The 26,291-nt window shown below is 48.3% G+C and overlaps 1 protein-coding gene across 1 annotated transcript in view; it reads left to right on the plus strand.

Annotated features, from left to right (window-relative positions):
• The window catches only part of DUSP10 (dual specificity phosphatase 10), a 36,877-nt gene extending 25,341 nt beyond the window's left edge, over window positions 1-11,536 (plus strand). The window contains exons 3-4 of the mRNA XM_080651226.1: window positions 6,766-7,134; window positions 10,266-11,536. Coding sequence (XP_080507352.1) covers window positions 6,766-7,134; window positions 10,266-10,531 — 635 coding nt within the window. The 3' untranslated portion in view covers window positions 10,532-11,536. The remainder of the gene's footprint in view (window positions 1-6,765; window positions 7,135-10,265) is intronic.
• Window positions 11,537-26,291: the final 14,755 nt, after the last annotated feature.

Genomic DNA, 26,291 nt, shown 5'->3' on the forward strand with positions numbered 1-26,291 from the left:
TTGTTTGTTTTTAATACTCACTGAGAGAGGGGAAGGGAGGGGAAGAGACAGAGAAATCCAGCCGTGACCTCCTGGTGCATTGGTTGACGCTCAACCACTGAGCCACACCAGCCGGGCTCCAGAGTCCATGTTCTTGACCGCTGTCATCCAAGTGCCATTTTACTGTAAAAGACTAGTCACCCAGCAAGAAAAACGAGGCAGCAAACAGGGGTGATCAGTATGCTTGCAGCAAGCTTCTAGAAGTTTCCTTTCAGTCCCGCCACATGTCTCTGGGTGTTAATTCCACCTGCTGACCTTAGGGAGCGTTTGCCTTCCATTGCTGGAAACTGCTTGTGTGCAGCAGCGCTGCCCGACTGTGGGAGACGGAAATCTCTCACGATGCTGCACGTGGTGGTGGTTCCTTCAGTCTGCTTCCCAGGACACTGCTTCTGATTCACACCTCACGGTTCTCCTCCCTCCAGGGGCGCAGCAGCCAGAACGGCCACACGCGCCAACACACATGGACACAGACAGACAGACTGACAGGCTTCCCTCCGACCAGGGCTCCACAGGGACTGCCACCCACTGACCTCCTGGTGGAGCACACGGGCGACTGTGGACTCCGTGTTTCTCTTTAGGGGCTGGGTGTGTGTGTCTCTTTAGGGGCTGGGTGTGTATATCTCTGTAGGGGCTGGGTGTGTGTGTCTCTGTAGGGGCTGGGTGTGTGTGTCTCTTTAGGGGCTGGGTGTGTGTGTCTCTGTAGGGGCTGGGTGTGAGTGTCTCTGTAGGGGCTGGGTGTGTGTGTCTCTTTAGGGGCTGGGTGTGTATATGTCTGTAGGGGCTGGGTGTGTGTGTCTCTTTAGGGGCTGGGTGTGTGTGTCTCTGTAGGGGCTGGGTGTGTGTGTCTCTGTAGGGGCTGGGTGTGTGTGTCTCTGTAGGGGCTGGGTGTGTGTGTCTCTGTAGGGGCTGGGTGTGTGTGTCTCTGTAGGGGTTGGGTGTGTGTGTCTCTGTAGGGGCTGGGTGTGTGTGTCTCTTTAGGGGCTGGGTGTGTGTGTCTCTTTAGGGGCTGGGTGTGTGTGTCTCTTTAGGGGCTGGGTGTGTATATCTCTTTAGGGGCTGGGTGTGTGTGTCTCTGTAGGGGCTGGGTGTGTGTGTCTCTTTAGGGGCTGGGTGTGTGTGTCTCTTTAGGGGCTGGGTGTGTATATCTCTTTAGGGGCTGGGTGTGTGTGTCTCTGTAGGGGCTGGGTGTGTATGTCTCTTTAGGGGCTGGGTGTGTGTATCTCTGTAGGGGCTGGGTGTGTGTATCTCTGTAGGGGCTGGGTGTTCTTCCTTGCCACTCGGCGTCCACGTGCTGCCCACACTGGTTTTGGCAGAGACGCTAGTTCTGAGATAAGGGTTGGAAATGCGTCGCCCAGCGTTGCTGCTCGGGCCTGGAAACTATTTGCTCCGATAACTACAAGCAGTTGGTCATCCTGCCGAGGACTCTGAGGACAGACGGAGGGGAGGGGAGCAGTGTCGTTGAAGACATTCAGTCTGCCCGGCTGGCGTGGCTCAGTGATTGAGCATTGACCTAGGAACCAGGAGGTCACAGTTCGATTCCCAGTCAGGGCACATGCCCGGGTTGCGGGCTTGATCCCTAGTGCGGGGTGTGCAGGAGGCAGCCGATCAGTGATTCTCTCTCATCACTGATGTTTCCATCTCTCTCCCTCTCTGAAGTCAGTATATTTTTAAAAGTCCTATATGATTGTCTACCCACTCTGCTGTAACCTGAAACTAATACTGAAGAGCCATGAATGCGAACGGTAATTGGGAAATTTGGGAAATTTAAAGAAGATTAAAAAAATGAGATAAAACCCCCCGTCCTCCCTCCACTGGGAAAGCCGGGGTCAATCCAGGCATGCGCAGCCTCGCGGGATGCCCTGACTGGCCAAGGGGGGCGCCAAGGGGGGCCGTGCCCTGAGGAAGGAGGGAGCTGCTGCGTCCTCTCGGAGCGTCGTTTCAGCTCTCACACGGCTCGATGCCTTGGTGCCTGCTTCCTTTTGAGCAGTTTTCAGAGCAGAATCTCTAGCCGTTGGCTCACTTCTCATTTACCGTCTTTCTATGAAGCAGTCATTTTTAGGTCTTTAAAAGGGTAGTTTCCCCAGGTATTGCAAAAACACGTGCTTTAAATACGTGCTAGAGACGGTTTCGAAGGACTTGCTATTTATTGACCAGTTTAGTCCCCAAAGCGGTAGTGGGAGGCAGGTGCTGCTGTTGTCCCTGTTCCCTGTGGGGAAACGGAGGCACCGAGAGGTGGGGAAACGGAGGCACCGAGAGGGGAGAAGCCTGCGCAGGGGATGGCATGGCTGGTGTTCGGGATGCAGACCCAGGCAGCCTGGCCTCGGCGTCGCTGCCCGCACGTAGGCCCTCGGGACTGCGGTGCGCACGGGTGAACGGGAGGTGGGCGCCTGGTGCCATAGCAACAGATTCACCTGGGCTTCCGGTACCAGGCTGTGGGTAGATGGTATGACACCCACTCTGCAGATCAGTAAACTGAGGCCCAGCGGGGGAAAGTGATTGCACCAGGCCTCACGGCGCCTCTGAGGCAGAATCACCGTCACGGCCTGGTCTGTCTGCCTCTAACCCCCGCACCTGACCGCCAGCCACACCGCCTGTCAGTACTGCTTATCATGTTGTGATGTTCTCATTTAGCAAGAACGAGTATGAAATGACCCAGCCCCTCGCCGGGTATGAAATCATCACAGCTCCGCGGAACGGGGGCGGTCAGCTGGGCCTCTAGGGGATAGGATGGGGTCTGGTAGGGCCCAGGGTTTGGAAGAGAAAACCTCATTAGCCTCACTCCTTTCCTTCCCTCCTCCCCAGCTTCTAATCCCACCTCCCAAGAGAAAACAGCACTTGTCCCTCCAGACGTCGCCCTACCAACCACCCCTGCGACCCCTGCTTCCCTTTGCGCTCAGCACCACCGGGGACCGGGCTTCCTGCACTGTCCGCTGTGCACCGCCCTGCCTGGGAGACAGCTTCTTCCCTCCCTTCAGTGAGAATTTTCTTCCGCAGCGAATACGTCCGAACTCCCTCTTCCCTTTTCTGTCCACTCAGTCTCCACGTCCTCTCCGAGCCGGTTCCCACGTGGCTTAGACAACATGCCCAGAATTTTGCGCGTGAGCCCCCCTGTGATTCGGATCTTTCTGTGTCTGTCTGTCTCGAATTCTCTCCCCCTACCCCCTCGTTTCCCCCGCATTGAGCACATGGAAGGCCCATGCCACCTGTTAGCATATTACATCACTGCCTCCCCAAAGCCTTAAACAAAGTCCTTCTTCTTGCATTGTTTGCACTCAAAGAGTTGATATCATGCCAACTGATGTCATTGTGTGTCTTTGTGTAACTGCTATGGCAACTGGGCAGGTGGGGAGCCCCCAGCTGATGTCATTGGGAAAGGAGGTGTAGAGACAGAATTTTAAAAAGCTCCGTGCTGCTTTCTTCTGCGTGGGGGGTTTTCTGGCGTGCATTTTTTTTTAAACTAGCCGCTTTTGAGACAAATTACAGCTCGAGTACCCTACGTAAGACGAGAGAGTTCTTGCTTTCTCCCCCTGCCCCCTTAGAAACTTCTTTTGAATTCATTTTAGTTGTTCTTCCCTCTCATTGTTTATGGAAAAGTGTAACAACTGCCTTTTTCTTTGGGGAAAGAGTAAGTGAATGAGGTTGCAATCCCGGAATCAGTGTGGAACTGTCTGCTTGGACTTGGTAGGGGCCAGAGCTGAGCAGGCTTTAAATGACCTTTCCGTCTCTCTTGTGGAGCTGGTGCTGGGGCAGTGGGTAATTTCAGTGTCTTTAAATGTTTTCACAGGGAAGTTTTTCGGCTTTTCCATTTCTTCTACTTTAAAAATGATCTCTTTGAGCCCAGATAACCGCCCCCCGCCATGATTTCCTAGCAGAATACACTAATAATATGTAAGGGCAGCGTTTCATTCTAACAATCAATTAAAATGAAGGGATAGCTCTTGCTTTTCTTTGCAAAAAGAAGACTGGGTTTGACCCTTACAGAGGAGTGAAGTGATCCTAATATTGCGCCTTAACATATGACCTCCCTGGTGTACATGGCCAAGTCCACGTGCGCTGGCTGTCAACAGCCCCGACACTGGATCTCGGTTACAGTCTGGAGCTTCCTGCTGTGGTTGCTAAAGATGAGACTGGAAGGACATATGCGAGGTTCAGAGACTTCCTGTCCTTGTTTCACCACAGCCACATCCTGTTCGTGCTCTCGCTTCCGGCCTTACCTCCTGAAACCACGGAGGCTGCTGTACAGCCCCTACCGAGGGGGCAGAAGCTGTGTTTTGGTCGCTTTCAGCCTATGGGAGCTCTCCAGCTTCTTCCTCTTTGATCTGAATTAGAGCTGATTGGGTGCTAGTAACGTTTGATTGCATAGTCCTTACTTGTATCATCTTTTGGGCTTATCCACGCGTGTGATGCAACTAACAAATATGAGAGGAGACTTTAAGCAAACCACGATCCATAGATTTCCTAACTTAAGTGTTCTTTTTTTGCAGTCTTTCAACTTTTGATCACCATGTACGGTGGATGTTTTTGAATTGCCTTTTTCTTCATTTAATATTAAACATTCTCTTTGTTTTCCTATTTTTTCACGGAGTGGCTACATAGCATTTCATTGGGTGGTTATATTAACTCTCCCCTTAAAATGGTTTTAAACTCGGCCTTTTCTATAAAATAGACAATGCAGTAGTGAACATCTTACACATCCAGCTGACTTCCTTCAGATCCATTCCCATGGTAATGCTCCTTCGGTGGAGGCACACGCCTGCATTCTAAAAATGGGAAAACTGGTACAGTTTTCAGCTTTTTACACGAGACCCATAACATGTGGGAGGCAGCACAGAGCCTTAGGCTAGCTCAAAGGTGTGCCTCAAGCATGTCAATTCTAACACGGGCCAAATAAACAAGGTGTAAGTGTATGTGGGCCGCAAGAAAACAAAAGCTTCCATTTTCATAAAAACGTAGGTTTATTTCTATAGAGACATGCTGAATACAAAGGGCTGAAATAAATGAGTCGTCGTTAACAAAATAGAACATTTTAATAAAAACTAATATTTTTTCTTGAACATTAACTTACCAGACGCGAAATCTTTCCCGTTGTGCACACCAAACAAGTCAGCCCAAGACGAATGCCGTGGCCATCGGCTGCTGAAATATTTGCTGCTGGTATTAGCAGAGAGAAATGGTGCGCCTGCGTGTAAGGGAAATGACTGCAATACGATTACAGTAATCAGTCACTAGCGAACGTTGTAGTTTGTTATTAATAATTACATATAAGGATATTGTAAGAATTAAGTTAGGAAATTATTAAAATGTTCCTTACGTACCATTATATTGGCTGGGTCGCAGAAATACTCGTTGTGTGCCGTGAGTTTGACATGCTTGTTAGAGGTTTCCTGATGGAGAAATGGGTGCCAGGCTCTGGGCTGCCCCCACACTGCCTCCCTACTGGACATCGGGAGTGAAAACAGTCAGTGAAATACATGGAAAACATCAAAAAAGGGATAAGGAAAACTCCGCTCGCACCTCCCTGTATTTTTGTCTTTTCCAAGCATTTCTCTGCTGCCTGGGCAGTCACAGAAATAACTAATAAAAGTAGCAAACCCCTGCCAGGTGATACCATGCGCCAGGCAGCGTGCTAAGTACTTGACATGTATTCATTCATTCCAGGCTCCCAGTCACACCAAGCGGTAGATGCCATGACCCTCCCTGTACAGGGAGGGGAACTGAGGCTCGGAGAAATGAACTTCAGCAAGTGGCAGAACCAGGGAGGGGTGGGACCGGGATGAGAGCCAAGGTAAACGGGCTCTTCCCAGGTCCCCGCTCATGACCACTCCGCTGGGTCGGGAGGGAAGTGGTCATTGTGGGTGAGGTGAGCGTACGAAGGGTGCCGGTCACAAGCCTGCGGTGCCAAGATGCTGGCAGAGGTTCCTCGCCCGAGGTCATCGCGCTGTGCCTTCCCCAGCTCCCAAGGTGCAAGGTTCTATGTAGGCCACTGAGCACACGCTCCGGGAGGCAGATCCAATTAGGCGCCGATGGAACTGCCTGGTGCGCGTGGAGCCTTTTGCAGGGGAGCATGCCCCAGTTTGTACAAAAAGCACGTTTCCAAGCACCGTGCCAGTGCGAGCCTCCAAAGCTTGTCCTGAGCCTCCAAGTGGACTTTTTTTAATATTTTATTTTTCTAATATACTTATTTTTATTGCTTTCAGAGAGCAAGGCAGAGGGAGAGAGAGAAACATCAATGATGAGAGGGAATCATTGATTGTCTGCCTCTTGCATGCCCCCCATTGGGGATCAAGCATGTGTCCTTGACCTGAATCGAACCTGGGACCCTTCAGTCCGCAGGCTGACGCTCTATCCACTGAGCCAAACCAGCTAGAGCTTAAATTTTATTTTATAAAATATATATATATATACACATCTGCAAAAAACACATGCTCCTGCCTGGGCAGTGTGGCTCAGTGGTTGAGCATTGACCCATGAACCAGGAGGTCACCGGCCCAAGTTGTGGGCTTGTTCCCCATTAGTGGGGGGTGTGCAGGAGGCAGCCGATCAATGTTGATCTTTTCCTCTCATCAATGTTTCTATGTCTCTCTTCCTCTCTCTGTAAAATTAATAAAAACATATCACAAAAACAAAAAAAAATAACAAACCACACACTCCTTCCTACCGGGAAGGTGGCTGCTGCCCACTTGAAGGCCTGGGGGCATCATTCTTCTCGCTGTGTTTGCATTCTAGGTGGCCTCAGCAGTTTTAAGCAGAACCATGAAAACCTCTGTGACAACTCCCTCCAGCTCCAAGAGTGCCGGGAGGTGGGGGGCGGCGCATCCGCGGCCTCAGTGCTACCTCAGTGCATCCCCACCACCCCCGACATCGAGAACGCGGAGCTGACGCCCATCCTGCCCTTCCTGTTCCTTGGCAACGAGCAGGACGCTCAGGACCTGGACGCCATGCAGCGGCTGAACATCGGCTACATCATCAACGTCACCACACACCTGCCCCTCTATCACTACGAGAAAGGCCTGTTCAACTACAAGCGGCTGCCGGCCACCGACAGCAACAAGCAGAACCTGCGGCAGTACTTCGAAGAGGCTTTCGAGTTCATTGGTAACTGCTTTCCCCTCTGGCTTTTGCTTTGATGTCAAGTTCAAGATGAATGTCGGGGTGTTAAAGGAAAGCTGCTCAGAGTGGTTTTGGGGCTCTGCTGCCTGGCGCAGCCCGAGTTTTCTCTGAAGTCATAACCCACCGAGTGGACTGGGTCCATCAGGATGAATATAAAAGGGCAGGAATGCCACTTGGTTGGGAGGTGTTCAGCCAGAAACCCTCATCCCCCAAGTTCTCAGTGAGAAAAAGGGGCAGGGGTGAGCCGTGATGCGTTCCAGAATATAATTTCTATAAAAGAATTGGTAGAAGGCAGGACAGCGGATAGCAGCGCTGGTGCTGTGGCTTTCCGGTCTACCTCGGCTCCTTGCAGGAAATCAAATAGAGCGACTAAACTCGCCCGCACCCCCCTTACCTTGAGTTCAGTGGACTTGCAGTTGGTAGAGCCTCTTTACATGAGGTGAGGTGACGGCATGGTGAACATCTTTCCCCATCACATCAGCGCAGAGAAGAGAGTGGACCGGAGGCGGGCGAGTGTTGGTCCCTCTCCCTGCTTTGTCTGAAACATCGGGTAGCAAAGGGCAGGAATGTGAGCATTGGTGAGATGGTACTCGATTTCCTTAGTTCACCCCAGACTCACTGAAGTAGGAAGATCAAGGTGTCTAGCCTGAGGAAAATTCTAGCAACAGCGGGCCTTGATCTCCAAAAGGAAGCGATGGCCAGCCCAACCCTAATTCTGCCTTTAATTTTTGCTGCTTCTATAGCCTCAGACTGTTGTGAGGTTCAAATGATCATTGGGGTAACACCTGGCATCTAGCTGATACGCAACATCTTTTTCAAGTGACTCTAACCTTTATTGCCACAAGGGGGTGACCCCGTGCTTTTCCTAAATGTGGCGGCAGCTTGTTACTGGCCTGTGGCCCGGGCAGAATGCCCTCATGTCAGGTGCCCTGCCATTCGAAAATGGGCTCAACAGCCATTGGGTCGGGTGGTCTCGCTGTAGAGTTGGCAGCTCTGGCCACTGCCCAGCTCACTGCCCCGCTGTTTTCCTTGCTAATGTGCCTTCAGTGCAGGACCACGGAGTATTCCGTCTGGAAGGAAATTCTGAGTGGGCACCGAACTTAGAAAAGTAAAATGACTCCTCCAAGGTCATCGGAGTTTTAGTGTCAGTGGAGGGACCAGAACTCGGGGCCCTTGGCTCCAAAGCCGGGGGCCTTTCTGCAGTAAGCTGGGCAGTGTTTGCCATGCTCTGTTCATTCCAGCCTGGTAACGCGTGGTGCCAAGGGACCTTACCTTCTTTATTACCAGTATCTGAACCAGGCATTGAGCCCGGAGGAAGAAATAGTTGTCGTCAAGCAGATGAGGAACTTTCTGGTTGGTACATGATGTTACGGCTGCGATTTTTCTGACTTCATTCCAGTTGAGGGAAGTTAGGAAATTGTTTTCCTTTAGTGAGTAGCATGCAATGTACTTCCTCCAGAGGACTGCATTCAAAGCACCCTTACACGTTCCTTGTAGGGTGTTCACTTACCTGCTTTTGTAGAAGGACAACAGCCAACAGCATTTCACCTGGAACCAGTTCCGTATCCCAGCCTGTGCAGCACGGTTGTGTTTTCACTGTTACATCGTTGGGTGAGCTGGAGTCCTGGAGTCTTGATCTAGGAGAAACACAGCAAGTTTTATAAACACAGCAACACTCACTGCAAGTCCAATAGAAACTAAGGAGAGTCTAGGTTTAGGGTTTATGCCCGTTGATTGCTGAGTTGGGTGATGTTATCCCCATGTTCCCCGAGAATGGCTAGTAGGCATTATTCCCAGGGTTCAGACACAGGGATTGAGCCTCAAGGTCACTCACCTAATGTTTAGGGGAACCAGTGGTCAAAGCAGCCCAGTCGTGGTGTGGCAGTGGACACCTAGTATGTGCTAAAAAGAAGACATTGAAAGGGGAGATACTTTCTTGAAATACTACTTCTATGAGCAGTAAGCCCGATAGGATGTTTCTTTTCTTGGTGGCTGTAAGTTAAATCACGACTCTCCTTCCTCTGTTGTCCTCTCCTGCTCTTCATCTAACTGGTATCCCTTCAGGACACTTCCTTGGGATGCATTTTAGTCTAGGCCAGTGGTCGGCAAACTCATTGGTCAGCAGAGCCAAATGTCAACAGTACAACGATTGACATTTCTTTGGAGAGCCGAAAACCGACTTCTGCGCATGGGCCACGAAGTTTCAATCGCACTGTACGTGCGTGCCCATGGTATTTTGTGGAAGAGCCACACTCAAGGGGCCAAAGAGCCGCATGTGGCTCGCGAGCCGCATTTTGCCGACCACTGGTCTAGACATGTCATGAGGAATCCATTAGGCAGTGCCCACAAGTTGCTGAGCTTTTAATGTCTCTGAAACATATGAAGTATGGCCTTTCCCAGTTGCTCCGGGTTCCAAGCCATTGCTGAAACCCCTCCATGTGTCCAGTCACTGCCATGTGGGTGCAGAGGGCTCCACAGTGCAGATGTAGGTGACACTCATGCCGGGACCCACACGTCTTTTCCTAACTTGGCAACAGGGTTTTCCCATAAGCCAAACATGGTACCTTCCCAGTTGACTTTTGTCCCTTGGACCTCGGTCTGAGTTTAGTAAGACTGAAGTTCTTATTTATCAATACCAGTTCCTGTCCAGAGCAATTCTACTGCACAAAGAACTAGTTTTCTCTCTCTCCCAGGCAGGAGAGACTTTAATAACTCTAGTTTTGACAAGTCACACAGTCTGGCAATTGGAATTAAAGTCCTTGATGAGGAGGGTCTATTTGGTAGCTTGTTTAACATGGAAATTAACTGTGTTGTGGCCTTCACGTCAGTCAATGCCACCACCTGTGACGGACCCTGTTACTAGGAATAATTCCTTCACCTGCTCTTCTCTTTAAATGCAGGAATGTAGCTTCTTATTTATGAAACGATTGCTTCTCGCCCATTCTGGAGGTTGTCATTTATTATACACTCAGCTAGTAAATTGTACTTGGGTTTAAAACCATTTGAATTTATTCTTCCTCGACAAAATATGGCCTGGTCAAGTCCAGAGGAAAGTTAATTCACTTGCCATCTCTCCGTGTCCTTGCCTTCACCTCTCGCCATTCTCCCTTTTCCAGAGGAAGCTCACCAGTGTGGGAAGGGGCTCCTGATCCACTGCCAAGCCGGGGTGTCCCGCTCGGCCACCATCGTCATCGCCTACTTGATGAAGCACACACGGATGACCATGACTGATGCTTACAAATTCGTCAAAGGCAAACGACCAATTATTTCCCCAAACCTCAACTTCATGGGGCAGCTGCTGGAGTTCGAGGAAGACCTGAACAACGGGGTGACACCGCGAATCCTTACACCAAAGCTGATGGGCGTGGAGACGGTGGTGTGACAGCAGTCAGGACGGCCAGGGTCACTGTGTCACTGTTAGGAGACAAAGAGAAAGGAGAACGGATTATTTCTTTGCTTTTTCTGTCTTTTTTTTTTTTAAGCTGGGGGTAAGGTTTGTGAATGGAAACAAACTCGTTTAAAATCTTTTTATTTTTAACAAGTGTGAGAAGAATTTAACTTTTGATGCCTATTGAGATTTACTTCCCAGGAACTGATAAAGCAAAGAGGCTAAGGAAGTTTTTTTTTTTTTTTCTTTCAAGCCAACAATAAACACATAAAACTTATTTCTTCCCCTTTTCCTTTGAAGCTATTTGTAGAGTTTATGATTCTATAGTCTGTGCAGGTTCATAGACCGAATATACTACACTTTGTACCAATTTAAAAAAGAACCAAAAGCAAGTAGAAAAGACATTGGGTTGTGAAGACCCGGATCTGCCGGGTCATTCATCTAGAAAACAGACCCACCCCACCAAGCCCTGACCTGCTCATTGGTGCCGAGTGCAATCCGGGCAGCGTAAGTGGGCTACGGACCCTTCACGTTCTTGAAAGAGACAAAGATACTGTTGATTTTGTGTGTTTCCTACTCTGAATTATTATATTTTCCCCCTGTCTGGGTTTAAGAGATTTTTTTTGAACTAGCAAGGAACTGACCATTCTACCATATGCCTTCACTGTGCAATACTAGGGTGTTTGGAGTGTGCAAGCAAGTTAGAGCGGGCAGCCAAATGCTAGGCAAATAGTGCAAATTTGCCAGCGTGGAGATTAAGGAGAATTAAATGAAACCAATTACTTTTCCTTCCCACCTTTTTCCTTTAATTTTTTTTTTTTTTGGATTTGATTCTGGTTACAGTGCCATAAACCTTGTTACATATGTATATCAGAATGTTAAAAAAAAAGACAAAAATTTATTTAAAAATATTTTTCGCAAAAAAAAACTGGGTGTGTTTCTGTTGATTTGTGTAAAGGTTTATTTTCATGATATAAATGAAACTCATCTTGGGACGTGTCTCGTTTCCTCCTCTTTTCCTCAACTCCGGATCAAGCATCTCTTACCTCCGGTAACTGGTCCACGTCACATAAGTGGAAGTAAACACACGTTTTCATAGGGAAGAGGGATGAGGAGGTGAAATGCTTTCTGTTCTCAATGGGATGCAGCGGGAATGAGCAAGGAAGCAGAATAGCTCTAGGATGGGCCGCTCAGGGGATCACCCCTGTCCGCAGCCCCGCCATCTCCTCCTGCACATGCAATTCCTCTCAGGTAGGAGGCGCTCCACGTAGAGTCACGTTAGGGAATGGGGGTTTCTACACCAGCCTGTGAGCTTTGGTGACCAGTTAGGTCACGGACAGATTGGTTGGTTAGAATCCCAGGATCTCCCCAGAGGCTATTTGATAAATACTTGTGACAATCAGCCATTTAGGGTTTCTGATGGTCATCCCCACCCCTCCATCGCCACTTGCTCGCTTGACATTTTTAGTGACATTGACCATGGAGTGTGCACCACAGCCAATTTCTATTTCCCGCTTTCACCAGCAAACTGAAGTCGCTTCATCAGACACAGCTTCCTGCTCGCCCTGGGCTGAGACATGGCTTATAGTCTGTGGATTCCCGACCCATAGACAAGTGCAGGTGGACACAGGGGAGGAACGAAATCAAATGTTTTCTACGTTTTATGAAAATAGATACGTAGAGGGACTTGGCCCTGGGAGACACTCACAGCCAACTGAAACTTGCCTAACTAGTTACCTAGGTGAAGGATTCTGGTGTGTCCAATTCCACATGACTACTTTTGATATACCTTTGTGAACGTTTGCTTACAAATGTTACAATAATGCAGTATTTTTGACATTTTTTAAAAATAGCTTTTCTACTAGAAGTTACTTTACCTCTTATGAGAAAAGTAGAAATGGACATTAACAGACATTAACGGAGAGCTGTTTTGAATTATTTGCATTGAGTACAAAGTGTTAAGTGAAAAGTCAATCTCTCACATGTTGTTTTCCAGTCTTCAGACTGAGGATTGGTGGCCGAGCCTATGTAAGGAGTGGGGTTGACCTATAATTAGTGATTTAAAATATGGGATGATTTATGAGGCATTTTTTTGTTATTGTTGATTCTAAGTCCAAATGTGAAATTTCTGACAGAATGTAAGACTTACTCCCTGTCTCCTTTTTCTTTTAAAAACCAAAACAAAGAGAGAAAAATCAATACAGGTTTTCTTCTTTACTTATATGAACATGATTTATGTTTTTTGAACTTCCTGATTTTGAGAGAAAGACAGGCACCCTGCCAGCCAGCATACCAAGAATTCTGAGGGAGACTCAGAATTCAGGTCTTTTTTTGCTAATCTGCTCTGAGTCACTTAGCCTCCATTTCTTCATGAGGAATGTGAACCAGTTCATGAAAATGATATGGATTAGCAAAGACACCACTCTAGACACCTGACTCCCCAAGCTTTGGGCCTCCCTCGGTGCCTGGGGGCCTCAGGGCTGAGCTGGGAAATCGTGGAGTATTATCTCCCCGAGAAAGCGAACCTCTGACCAATGCATGCATCATGCTCAGAGCCCAGCAGGGCTGTCTCCTGCTGAATGAATAGAATGACTTAATCGAATGAGTTTATAATACATCTCACGAGGAAAAAAAAAAACAGATACAGAAGGCATTGCTGTCTCAAGTTCCACACAACAGCAGCTCTAGGTTCTCTGTATAAATTGATTTCAACAGTTAATACCTTTGCAGCGAATGCATGTTAACCAGGATGTAGAGTTCGCGTTTCACAGAAGAGTTTGGGCCAGCTACTTAGACAGGATGAGGACAGGAAGGGCACAGTGGGGAAGGTGACACGCGCAAGGCAATGGAAGGTGCCCAGCCCAGCAATCACATCTTCTGTTGATGGAAAAATGAGGAGACACAACCTTCCGAAAGGGCAATCAAACACGGGAAGTGGGAAAATGAGAGCTTACAGTAAAACAGAAGACTGTGTCAGAGTGAAGAACCAGGACCTGACTCACCCTCCAGAAGGTGTCAAAGATACGACGCTAATAAATTGCTCTCGTGAGCCCTTCTGGGAGGGAAGACGTCTGGCGAGCCGGCGTGAATAGCTACCAAGAACACGGCTGTCACCTTGTTTGTGAACAGACTCTTGTAAATAAGCCACAGCACATTGCATTTGTGTTTTAATCCCCAAACATGGAACAGCTGACCTCGGGAAAGAGGAGTGGATACTTGCTTTCAAGCGCTAATTGGAGACAGTTGTGTATGGCTGTGGGAGGGAGAGAGGGTGGAAAGAGAGTACTAAGGATGGGCGTTCATACAGTGATCAGAAAAGGTTTCCACAATAGATCTGTCGGCAGAAGACTTCCTGCCCTTTGGAGGGGCTAGACTGAATTCCAGGCTTTCCGGGGTTCCTGATTGGTCAGAAGCAGGAGCACTGAGAGAGGTGGAATGGGGTTTATTCCAGGGATTAGACAACTGGGGTCCAGAGGAGGAGTCAACGGAAGTGTGTCGCCTCCGTGTCTGCTGATGACTGATGTCTCGGTGGGTCAGCAGGGCTAATGGAGAAGAGCTGGGCGTGAAGGGGAGGAGAGCAAGGCTGATGGGGATTAGGAAAAGCTAGAATTCTGGTTTGCCTTCCACCAGCCTCCACGATGTGGGTGACTTTGGAGAAGGACCCCGTGCCCTTTGCCGTGGACCTGAACACGGACCAGGCAGAAAACGTGTGAAATTGGGGGAGGAGTTCTAGGAGGAGCTCTAAGTCAAGGCCAGCCACCAGGTCAGGGAACAGGGGCGCCAGCTGCCCGAGTGCCTGGGCCCCGGGTCAGAGTGCAATGGTTGCTGCTTCACGCAGGCCTCCCATACCTCGTGCCAATCTCTCGGGGGCCAACCTCTACCCAGGGAGAGACAGGAGGGGGACGGCTGCACAGTGCAGTTTCTGATTTAGCCAAGTCCATGCTGGACCACAGCTCTACCGTCCATCCTGGCCAACTTGGCATCCAGCTTCACTCCTGCGGGCCACGCGTAACTTCCGGACAGACATTAGGAAACGAGGTTTTCACCTAATAAGATGCAACTATCACTTCTGTGGCTGAAAACACTCCCAACACTCTCTCCCAGAGGAGGGATGTAGCCCACGTGTTACTCTTACCCACCCTTGGATGGTATTCATTTTCCTCGGGGTTGAGATCCACTCTCCCTTCAACATCCTGCAATTGAAGGCCAGGAAACACAAGGACATTTTAGACTGAACTGTGCTTGCCAGAAGGGGTGCTTTTGAAATTGTGCGCCCCAGACCTGGGCAATGTGATCTTATTTGGAAACCGGATTTCTGCAGATGGAGTGGAGTTTTAAAGAAGTTCCTATTTGGAGTAGGATGAGCCCTTATCCAGTGACTGGTGTCCTCAAAGAAAGGGAAAAAATTGGACCACACACCAAGGAATGAAGGCCCTCTGATGAGGGAGGCAGCGATCAGGGTGGCGCAGGACAAGCCAAAGACAGCAAAGGTTGCTGGGTACCGCCAGGCACGGGACAGATTCTCCCTCAGAGCCTCCAAAAGCAAGACCTGGGTCTCGGATGTCTAGCTTCCAGGTGGTAAGAGAGTCAAGTTCTGTTGTTTTAACCCACCCAGTGTGTGGGACACGAGAGTGTAAGTATGTCCTTGGCTCAGACATACTGCCTTCTCCTCTAGTGCGAAGTGACTGAATTTCACCTCCAGAGTCACCGTCAACCCAGCCAGCGCATCCCCCCGTTCTTGGCCTGCTGGTTCTTCAGCGTGAGGAACACAAAGAAGCCAGCAGGCAGTTTCAACTTCCAGTTTAAAGGAGCCATGAGGTCTCCTAGTAGAAGCATTTTTTCCCTTGGGAACTTAGACTTCTAGACAGTACCCCAAAGATTTTTTTTTTTTTTTTCCTGTCGTCAGCTTAAATCTGTCTTTCCTTGTTTGGGAGGGAAGGGGAAAATACCACTGATCGGGAGTGGTACAACGGGCAATGTCAGGATCAGTGATAGGATGGCAGCAAAAATAATTATTAGTACAATTACAACACTCTGCATTGAAATGGCACTTTCTTTCCCAAGGTCTTCTAACAGTTTTCTGAATATCTCTTTGGAATTCAAAAGCATTTACTAAAGAAGACAGAGCAAAATTTAATTACATTACATTTTTACTCTGCCATCCAATTCAATTCATACAAAGTAGACTTATTGGAAATTGAATTTTTGACCTACACACGAACATTTCTGTGGCGTATTTTTTCCTTCACCATTTATCTCCTCCATCCCCTCTTCCACCTCCCCCTGCCCCCTCAATCACCACATCGTTGTCCATGTCCACGAGTTCTCTTTTTTTCCCCTTTTTTGCCCAATGTTGTGGTGTATCTTTGACAAAGAAAATACTTTTTTTTTTCCCCTCAGCCGCTCAGCAATAGCATGAGAAAAAAAAGGAATGATTTTTTTTTAAGTTGTTCTTGTCTAATGTGAGGTTTAGACGCACCGCACCGCCTCAGTGCTGAGCCGAGCCGTCCTTTCCAGCGGCCCTGCCTTCCCGGCTCGTGAATGTCAGGATGCTTTCCTGGGGCTGCCGTGCTTCTCAGCAGTACCCAGCACCCTCTGCTGTCCTTGGCTTGTCCTGAGCCACCCCCATCTCTGCCTCCCTCATCAGAGGGCCTTCATTCCTTGGTGTGTGGTCCAATTTTTTTCCCCTTTCTTTAAGGACACCAGTCACTGGATAAGGGCTCATCCCACTCCAATGTGAACTTCTTTAAAGTGGATCTGTCAGCCCACGTGGGACTACATGGCCAGGGCACTGATTTAGCGTGCGTTAAGCATCACCCAACTCCTGTAGGTTGAAGCCAAATCCCCCTTTTCTGGCATCTGCTCTGCCAGCGGAGGGCACAGCGCATCCTCCGCCCGGCACCGAGGGGGCCTGGGCTGCTGCTCCTGTATGTACCACGGCCCGCATCACCACAGGTCTCTGAGCGAGGACGGCTGATGAGCAGTTCAAGTTCCCCGCATGGAAACAGCCCCAGAATAGTCCCCGCGTTGCTGCTAATTGCCATGGATGAGCAGACGGTCTCATTCATCCTCCCCTATCAGCGTGCACACTGGCGGCCCCAGAATAGCCCCGAGTTCAGCCAGCCCACAGCCAGCTTTGGGCGGCTGGATTTGTACATATTCGGCCATCTCTTCCCCAGGGGTGGGGGTGTGTGTGTGTTTTGGGGGTGAGGGGCAGTCTATGGGTTCTGGAATCTTAGGTTAAGGTGGAAACAGATGTGGCAGAGTAAAGAAGTGTTTGAGAAGCGTTACGTCTTAATTAAGGTGGGGGCGATGCCATGGGGAGGGGAGACGCTGGCAGAGAGACGACGCATTGGGTCTGGGCAACATTGGTTGCGAAAAGCTATGACATAGCTGAAATGTGTCCCTCAGCCGTCCCCAGGATGTTCCTGTGCCCTTTTACCTCGGTGTGCGAATGTTTACTGTGTCCAGTTCTCCTTGCTCTGCCCTTTCTTTCTCTACGCAGTGTAGGATCTGATATCAGTCATGTACACCATAGTATAAAAGTGTCACTCATAGGTTTTCACGTGTGTAAAGCTTTCCTATAGATAAAGGTTATTTTCCTTTACAATCCATCCTATTAGGCCCTCACAGCAATCTTGTGGGGTTAGCAATGGCCGGCGTTATTCTCCAGAGGAAACGGAGGCTCAACAAATAATAGTTTGTGGGCCCCCGAGGATCACACGGTTAGCGAATGACAGATCTGGGACAAAAAAAAAAAAAAACCAACACAAAACAAACAAAAAACCTGGATCTTTCCTCTGATAGTTCTGGGAAATACTGTTTCCTTGTTAGAGAAGTGTCACATCTTAATTATGGTGGGCTGATGCCACAGAGAAAGAAGACTCTGGAATCGGACAAATCGAGATTTCTATCTCTGTGACTTTAGGCATGTCTCGAGGGTTAAATCAGATCATGCACTTAAAAAAACCCCTGGTCAGCAGAGTGCAAGTAGGAAGGAAAAAAACAACTCTCATTTCACAATGCTAAGCTGATTTGTGCTTTCCCTTGGGGAGAAGGAGATAGTCCTTCTGAGCACGGGGTTCATAAAGTAATACCTGGACCAGATTTCCTGCCTTCTTCTCTCCCCCCTCCCTCCCTCCTTCCACTCCTTCTTCCTCCTTTCCCTCCCCGCCATTCAGGAAGCCTCTCCTATGTGCTAGTCATTTGGAAGTCAGGTTGCCCTTAAGTTCCAGACCAATAAATCCAATCAACTGCCTTTTATACCCAATACCTTAACAGTACAGAGGCACAGGAGAAGGAGCTAAATAGAAGAGAGGAGGATTATAAGTAAGACTTGTTTTGAGCAACTATTAGGCTCCAGGCACTGTTTGATGTTTATATAAAATATATAATATTAAAATCCTATATAATAAAAGCCGAATATGCTGTGTCTGGTCATCCAGTCGTCCATTCAATCAATCAAAGCATAATATGCTAATGATATGCTAAGGCTGCTCAACCACTCGCTATGATGTGCACTGAACACCAGGGGGAAGACGCTCAATGCAGGAGCTGCCCCCAGCCTGCAGGCCCCAGGCCAGCCAAGGCGGATGCCAGCAGGGGGCCCTCCACTGATCGCCCTGCTGGCTGCCCCACAGATTGGCCCTGATCACCTGCCAGGCCTAGGAACCCTACCCGTGCACAAATTTCATGCACTGGGCCTCTAATATATTAATAGTATATCACCTATTAATATTATATGTATATGATATATAGCTGTAGGTGTAAATTTTTATTAATTTTCACAGAACACCCATGAAGAATTTCTTCCACTACAGAGGAAAAGTTCAGAAATAATTTTACTAAAAGATGACAGGTTATTTTCTCAACTTACTATCAAGGAGGACTTTAGAATGAACATGTTAACGATGTTTACATATACTAGTAAGAGAAAGCAAATGATCCAGAGAATAATAATAGGAAATTATGAAGGAGAACAAACAACATTTGAGAAGGAACAAAATAGAAATTCTCAAAGATGGAAACAAGTCATTAAATATAATACAATGCACTGGTTAAACAGAAGGCTAGATTTACCAGGAGAGATATTAATAGGTTGGAAGAGTAGATCTATTTGGAGTCAATCACTTAAAATGTATTACATGAAGATAAATAAGTAGAAAACTTGGAGGAGAAATTGAAAAGATATCAAGAACAGGAGAGGTTCCAACAAATGTCTAATAGAAATTCTAGAAAAAGGGACTAAAGACAATGGGGACAGGTAATATTCAAAAAGATGGTAGGAGAGAGTCCATGAATTGAGAGGAGACATTGGATGCAGATTGAAAACAATCAAGGAGTACCAAGAAGGATACATTTTTAAAAGCATACTTTACTGATTTCAGAGAGGAAGGGAGAAGGGGAGAGAGAGAGAAACATCAATGATGACAGAGAATCATCGATCAGCTGCCTCCTGCACACTCCACACTGGGGATGGAGCCCACATCCCGGGCATGTGCCTTGACTGGGAACTGAACCATGACCTCTTGGTTCATAGGTTGATGCTCAACCACTGAGCCACGCCGGCTGGGCAAGAAGGATAAATTTTAAAAACGTTAATACTTAGATACACCATAGAGAAACTACAGAATATCCAGGGAAATTAGAAAACCTTAGAAGCTTGCAGAGAAGGTCTGGCTTTTGGAAGGACCAGTGATTGGCCAATTCCTAGGCTGGAAATTATTAGCAAATCTGGACAAAGCATAAACAAGTGTCTGAAAACACCAGAGAACTGAGCAGGTCACGCTGAATCATGGAAACGAACTCCGGGAGAAGAAGGAAACCCAGAGGCGAGCTTCCCTGCGGGGGTGCCTCCACCCGAAGCCATCTTCCAGTTCTGGAAGAGGCAGCGAGAGGCTGGAAAGTTGAGCGAAGCTTTGGGCAGGCTGAGGAGACCAAGGGAAAGATTGCAGTTCAGAGACCCTCGAGGCGGGAAGGACACTGGTAAGCCTCCCATGTTTTGGATGCAAACAAGGGGGATTAAGAAAGGGAAGGGCCCTGGCGCAGTGGATAGAGCATCAGCCTGCAGACTGAAGGGTCCCAGGTTCGATTCTAGTCAAGGGCACTTGCCCGGGTTGTGGGCTTGATCCCCAGTAGAGTAGGGGGCGTGCAGGAGGCAGCTGATCAATGGTTCTCTCTCATTGCTGATGTTTCTATCTCTCTCTCCCTCTCCCTTCCTCTCTGAAATCAAGAAAAATATATTGAAAAACAAAAAAGAAAGGGAAGGGACAGATGACCCACTATCCTTCCTTCTGGCTGATAACTATCAAAAGGACTATAATTGATTGGCAATCGCCTATTACTTGATCGCCAATGGGTTCTTCCAGCTTAATGAGGAAAAGGAATGTGCAGTAGAAAGTGTGAGTCTGGGCCACACATGAATGGGCATGAAGTAATTACAGGATAACCTACCAGGCTAATCTAGTCCGAAGGGCGTGGGTAACAGCTATAAGGCATTTCCAGGCACTCATGGTTCTGCACAACGCGAGGATTTCACCAATCTGAGAGTTTCTCTTCTCATTATAGGGAGCATAATAAAGTATATCTACTTAGACACTAGAGTTTCAAAAGGTGATTAAGGCAACCAGCTAGAAATAATAGCATATTCCCAGTGAAGAGAGAGAGAGAGAGAGAGAGAGAGAGAGAGAGAGAGAGAGCGCGAGCGCGCTACAGTGTTATCCAAATGGGAGAAAAAAGGCGTTCTCAAATAAGAAAGAGGTGGCAGCCCCGGTTGGTGTGGCTCAGTTGGTTGAGTGTTGTCCTGTGCACTGAAAGGTTGCTGGTTCGATTCCCGATCAGGGTGCAAACTGGCTGGAGTCAGCCAATCGATGTTTAACACCCACATTGATGTTTTTTCCTCTCTCTCTCTCTATCCCTTCTTCTCACTCTAAAAAGCAATTAAAAATCTGAAGAGAAAAGAAAAACACATCCAGAAACAGAGAAGCATCGATCAGGCCGTCAAACCTCAGAGGGAAGGCAGGGGAGGGTGGGGGTAAGGGGGAGAGATCAACCAAAGGACTTGTATGCATGCATATAAGCCTAACCAATGGACACAGACACCGGGGGGAGGGTGGTGTGAGGGCATAAGTTGGGGGGGGGGCGTGGAGAAGCAATGGGGGGATAAGGACACATATGTAATACCTTAATCAATAAAGAAAAAAAAAGAGCTTAGAACTCATGGTTTACCAAGTTTGTTGACAGAGAGAATCATTGATCGCTGCCTCCTGCACACCCCACACTGGGGATCAAGCCTGCAACCCAGGCATGTGCCTTGACTGGGGAATCGAACTGTGACCTCCTGGTTTCTAGGTGGATGCTCAACCACTAAGCCATCCCAGCTGGTCCTCATATTTTATTTTTTAAATTTGTTTTTGAGAGAGAGATTTATTATTCCACTGTATGTAGGGATGGAACCCACAACCTTGGCAGAGGGGGACGACGCTGACCTGGTCCGGGCAGTGAACGCTTATCTTAAAGCGCAGTGGTCTGTTACTGTGCTTGGTACGGCCAGCTCTCTGCCTTGCAACAAGCACAGTTTTCCGGGGGCGCCTCTCCCCCCAAATCACATGGCGACAGTGCTGTGAGCCAGGAGCCATCTGGAACTTGGAACCGTACTTTGGGTCGCTGGTCACTGGATAGGGAATGGGGAATTGGGCAAGCTGGGCTATGTGGGGCCACGTCTCCAGGAACTTAGAATTAGGCAAGAGATGAGAAGCCATTTTCCCTCTGGGTAGCCGGGCGTGCACTCTGTCAATGTGGGAGACGCTGGTGTGTCTGACATGTGGGAGGGAAAAGCGAAAACAGATCTTCTGGGAGAACGGAGCAGAGAGGGGTAGACCTGACTGCCTGGATGGCTTACAACTTGCTGACTCTCGTTTCTTTCCTGGGGGCCCGCTTCTTTTTCCTGGCTTCCCTGAGCTGGTGGACCCGGACAGGACTATTTTTCTCTCGTGTCGCTTCAACTTGGCCCAGGTGGTTCGTGTCATTTGCACCTTCAGATGCTCTCACTGGGAAAGTGGCTCAAAAATGTTCGTAATCCTGAGAAACTTGAACATCTGACGTCTGAGGAGCAGACTCTCTGTCCTATGTCCTAATGTCCACTCGCTTCCCCACCGGGGTGTGCCAGTCGTTGTCTTTGTTCGAGTCTCCGTGGATTTGGTCATCATCATTCATAGTGAAGTCCTCATTTTCGAGCACATAGGTTGAAGGCGAATTAAGTACACTAAACTCATTATTACTAATGAGTAACTTTACACTGTGAGAATGTGTATATTCAAAGTCCTTGTGCGTCACCAGCGAGCAGGGGCGACGTGGCATTGGACATGTATTATGAAGCTCTCCGCGAGTCTTCAATCTTAAGAGAAAACAAGAGACTCCATCATGTCCCTCTCCTCACCCCAGGTCTCTCTGACAGCCATCTAGCGAAGTGGTTAGCAAATCCCTCAAGTGGAGAAAAGGAGGCCTAGAGAGGTGTGTGCTGGAAATCTATTAAGAGTAGAATGTCCATGCCCTAACCGGTTTGGCTCAGTGGATAGAGCGTCAGCCTGCAGACTCAAGGGTCCCAGGTTCGATTCCGGTCAAGGGCATGTACCTTGGTTGCGGGCACATCCCCAGTGGGGAGTGTGCAGAAGGCAGATGATCGATGTTTCTCTTTCATCGATGTTTCTAACTTTCTATCCCTCTCCCTTCCTCTCTGTAAAATATCAATAAAATATATTTTTAAAAAAAGAGTAGAATGTCTGAGTAGTGACCGATTCTCTTGAGAAGACTGTGCTAATCCACAGTTTTAATTAAAAATATATGCTCATTAAACATGATTTCGAAAATAGAAGAAAAAAGACCTTTTCTTTACAGTAGAAACATTCTTGTTTCTTTCCTAACACATGTTTTCTGGGCTTTTTTTTTTTTTTTAATACAGTTGTCTTCATTCTGTAGGTACAATTACGTACTTACTCTTGTTGCATAGCATGATGTAAAAGTATATCTCGACTTACTCTTTTTACTGAGAGACAACCATGTGTCAAGTGTGTTTTTTAATTGCCTCTTCCTTAATGTCCCAGCCTTTCTAGGAAGCAAGTATTGATTCCACGTCTGGGAAATCAAGGCTCAGAGGTCAGTGTCTTGCTCCAGGTCTCACAGCTGGTAATTAGCAGAGTTGCGATTCATGTTTGTGTGTCTCCCTCTAAGGTTCCTACTTATGCTAATCTATCTCCTTTGTGATATAATAATTCACCTTTAAAGAGAAAAATATCCATAAATAATGAGGACATAACCAACTCCTGAGCCATAAAAAGTACTTTATTCAAGAACAATGCCAAGCAAATTAATGATTGTTGCTCTTTGATGACAAGATTAATGCCCGGGGAGGCAGTGGCTGTAATAAATCCTTATATGAAAATGGTGCTCTCTTTCCTTTGACATGTAATGCAATTATTTCAATTGATCTAGAATCGACCCTTTAGATTCTCCAGGAAGCTCTTACGATTGACAGGGTGAAAGTCCAATTTCCTTGAGTATCTTCTGCAAGAGGCTGACCCCAGCCCATGCGAGCTGTTCTCTAGGCAGGCCTGGGTCTCTTCAGCGCTGTGGTGTGGGGAGAGGATTCCTGAGCCAGGACAGGGGACCCTGCGTAGTCTCTGCTCCGGGCCAGCCTGTGCCTCTTCACCCGCCCCCTCCTAAGGACTGGCATCTCCACCTTCCTCTTCTGTCTACTCACACCGGGCTGGGTTCAAGCTTCTCTCCATAATGCCTTACTCAAAAATAACCCACCCCAAACATTCAACACTGAGCTTCTCTCTTCCAAAATTCTCAAGCGTGCATTGCTGGAGTCATTCCGGTTGGCACTTAGTCATTTGCTATCTTCTACTGTTGTCCTTGATGTCACCAATATCGACTCTACGATGAGACTTAAAGGGCCTTAAGGGCGAGCGGCCTTCAAAACCACACTGAGCTTGAAGGAGGGTGCTCATGAACACTAGTCCAGTAACACAAGTTATTGACTTGAATCCCTGCCTGTTTAGAAACAAATCAGGAGCTGGTCTGGGAGAGGCTCTGGCAGTTTGAGAAAATCTACGCCTGGCAATATGGTGCCAGGTTAGAGCCAAAGCACCCTGGGTATGACTCTCTTAGCCCTTCCCGGACCTTCGTTAGCAGCCAAGTAGGCGCGGAGTTTCAAGCCAGGCAAGTTCCGCCCTGAGCTACAGCGTGGCCTATTTCTTTCAAAAGACCCACAGCTCAGCGCCCAGCAGCTCTCCGCTTCTCCACCTCCACTGGTAGAGTGGCCAGAACATTTCGGGAGCCCTCGTTGTAACAGGATATGTCCTCTGGGAGAAACAGCAGCCCAATTTCCATCACGCTGTGGGGAGGGAGGAGACGTGAGCGGAGTGGGGCCGCTGCCCGGAACGGGTACCCACCTGTGACTGGGTGAGATCAAGCGAAGCTGGGGCACGCCCGACAGAGGCTGTTGTGTAGCAGGGGTTCCGGAAGCATCTCTTTCTCCTCTGTTCTCAGCACTGGAATCAGGGCAAACCTGGGCACAGTGTAGGCCGTCTCCAATTCCGGGGAGCAGCTGGCAGGGGCTTGGGGGTCACAGGTGCTATTTCAGAGAAAACTGTGCAAATCACAGCATGTCATTTGGGGGCACTGGCATTGCAATGTCTTGGAAGGCTGTGAGTGAGAAACATACTGGGGGCTTGGAGACTTAGCTTGTTTCGAGTCCAACCTGTGTCGCAAAATGGTTGCGTGACCGTGGTCCACGCCGGCTCCTTGTCTGAGCAGCAGTCCTGCCCGTCTCGGGGTGAACAGGGACGTGGGAGCCAGTCCCTCTGAACCAGAGTTTCCGCTGGGCTCATTATTTGGCTTCTCGATGTGCCAGATGCATAGTAGCGGCTCAACTAAAAGTGGGTATTTGCTTTGCTGATGGGTTTGTGTGGCTTTAAAACTGACGACGGGAATCGTACAAGTAGCAGGCGCTCCTCTCCTCAAGCATAAGTCTGGAGAGCACTTGCCCAGTGTGACAGCAGCCCGTGTCCCGCAGCGAATAACAAGTCGGTGTGGCTGGAGCGAGAACGGAACTTGAGCGTCCTGGGTTCGTGAGGACCCGCCCGCTGGAGGTGCAGCCGCTGGTCCTCTGGGGTGGACCAGGGTGGAGGCTGCTGAGAGTCCTCCTCCCTCCCGTTCAGGCTGCAGGTTTGGAATCCATGTCCCAACCCGCTCCCATCACAGAAACAGGCTGGACAGAACCAAGTGAAATGAGAGAATCAAATCCATCCCCCAGCCACCAAAGAGGCCATCCAAAATGCAAGAACAATGAAAATAAAACCCCGTGCCCGAGCTGAGAGAAGAAGGGCTGCAATATAAAGGGGACTGAAATTACTTTTAATATATATATATATATGTATATATATATATATATACACACACACACACACACACACACACATACACACACATATATACACACATATATACACACATATATACATATATACACACATATATACACACATATATATACATATATACACACATATATATACATATATACACACATATATACACATATACACACATATACACACATATACACATATATACACACATATATATACATATATACACATATATATACATATATATATACACATATATATACATATATATATACACATATATATATACATATATACATATATATCTTTATTGATTTCAGAGAAGAAGGGAGAGGGAGAGAGAGATAGAAACATCAGTGATGAAAGAGATTCATGGATCGGCTGTCTCCTGCACGCCCCCTACTGGGGATCAAGCCCGCAACCCAGGCATGTGCCCTGACCAGGAATTGAACCAGGGACCCCTCAGTCCCCAGGCCAACGCTCTACCCACGGAGCCAAACCAGCCAGGGCTGAAAGTACTTTGAGTAGATCTGGGTAACGCTGCCGAGAGGCCTCAGTCTCTCAGCCTTCCCTATTACTTACTGACTGGGCCGGGTCCTTGCTGAACCTGGAGAGCTTTACAGCATTACACGAGCTGGGCATGGGGAGTGCAGCCAGGGAGAGGGAATCTGGGTCTGGAGCTGTGTCTCCCTCAGCTCTGTGAGAGCTGCTTTGGCTCCTGCCTCGGTGTCCTTCTCTGCGGAATGCGTTGATGCACGCAGGCCTTGGTCAGCTCGCTCTTCCTCGGCGCTACGGGCTAGGCAGCCACCGAGCGGCGATAAGCTTATGCATCTCTCAGGTTTAATTCTGCGCTCCTCCAGGGTTTCTAACTTGTAGTTCCCGAGTCAATGAACCCGGAGAAAGAGAGCCCCTAAGTGTTCTTCCCCTCGATTGCAAGCCAGTCTGCGGCTGCAGGGCAACTCGGATGAACCCCGATGTCCCGAGCGGAGGAGCGGCAGAACGACAGAATGTGGGTTCCCTCTGGCTGCGTCGCCGGCTTGTTATCAAGTCTGGGACAAGTTCGTTGTTTATTTTTTTCTCATCTGTAAAATGAGGGGCTTGGACGCAGTGCCTTTTAACGTTCCTGCCAGCTCTGACAGCTATATTATAGTAATGAAAGGTGTAACATTGCTTCTCTTTCAAGAAGAAAAAAAAATTGGCTTAAAAGATACCGAAGAAAACTTTTGTCTTTCTTTCACTCCATTAAGGACGACCCTTGTTGCCAAATTGGTGGCACAGTAGAATGGGGTTATAGGACTCAGTGTCTCACCTTGGACGGCACA

Source organism: Plecotus auritus (genome assembly GCF_963455305.1).
Source record: "Plecotus auritus genome assembly, chromosome: 14".
In the NCBI taxonomy this organism is placed as follows: Eukaryota; Metazoa; Chordata; class Mammalia; order Chiroptera; family Vespertilionidae; genus Plecotus; species Plecotus auritus.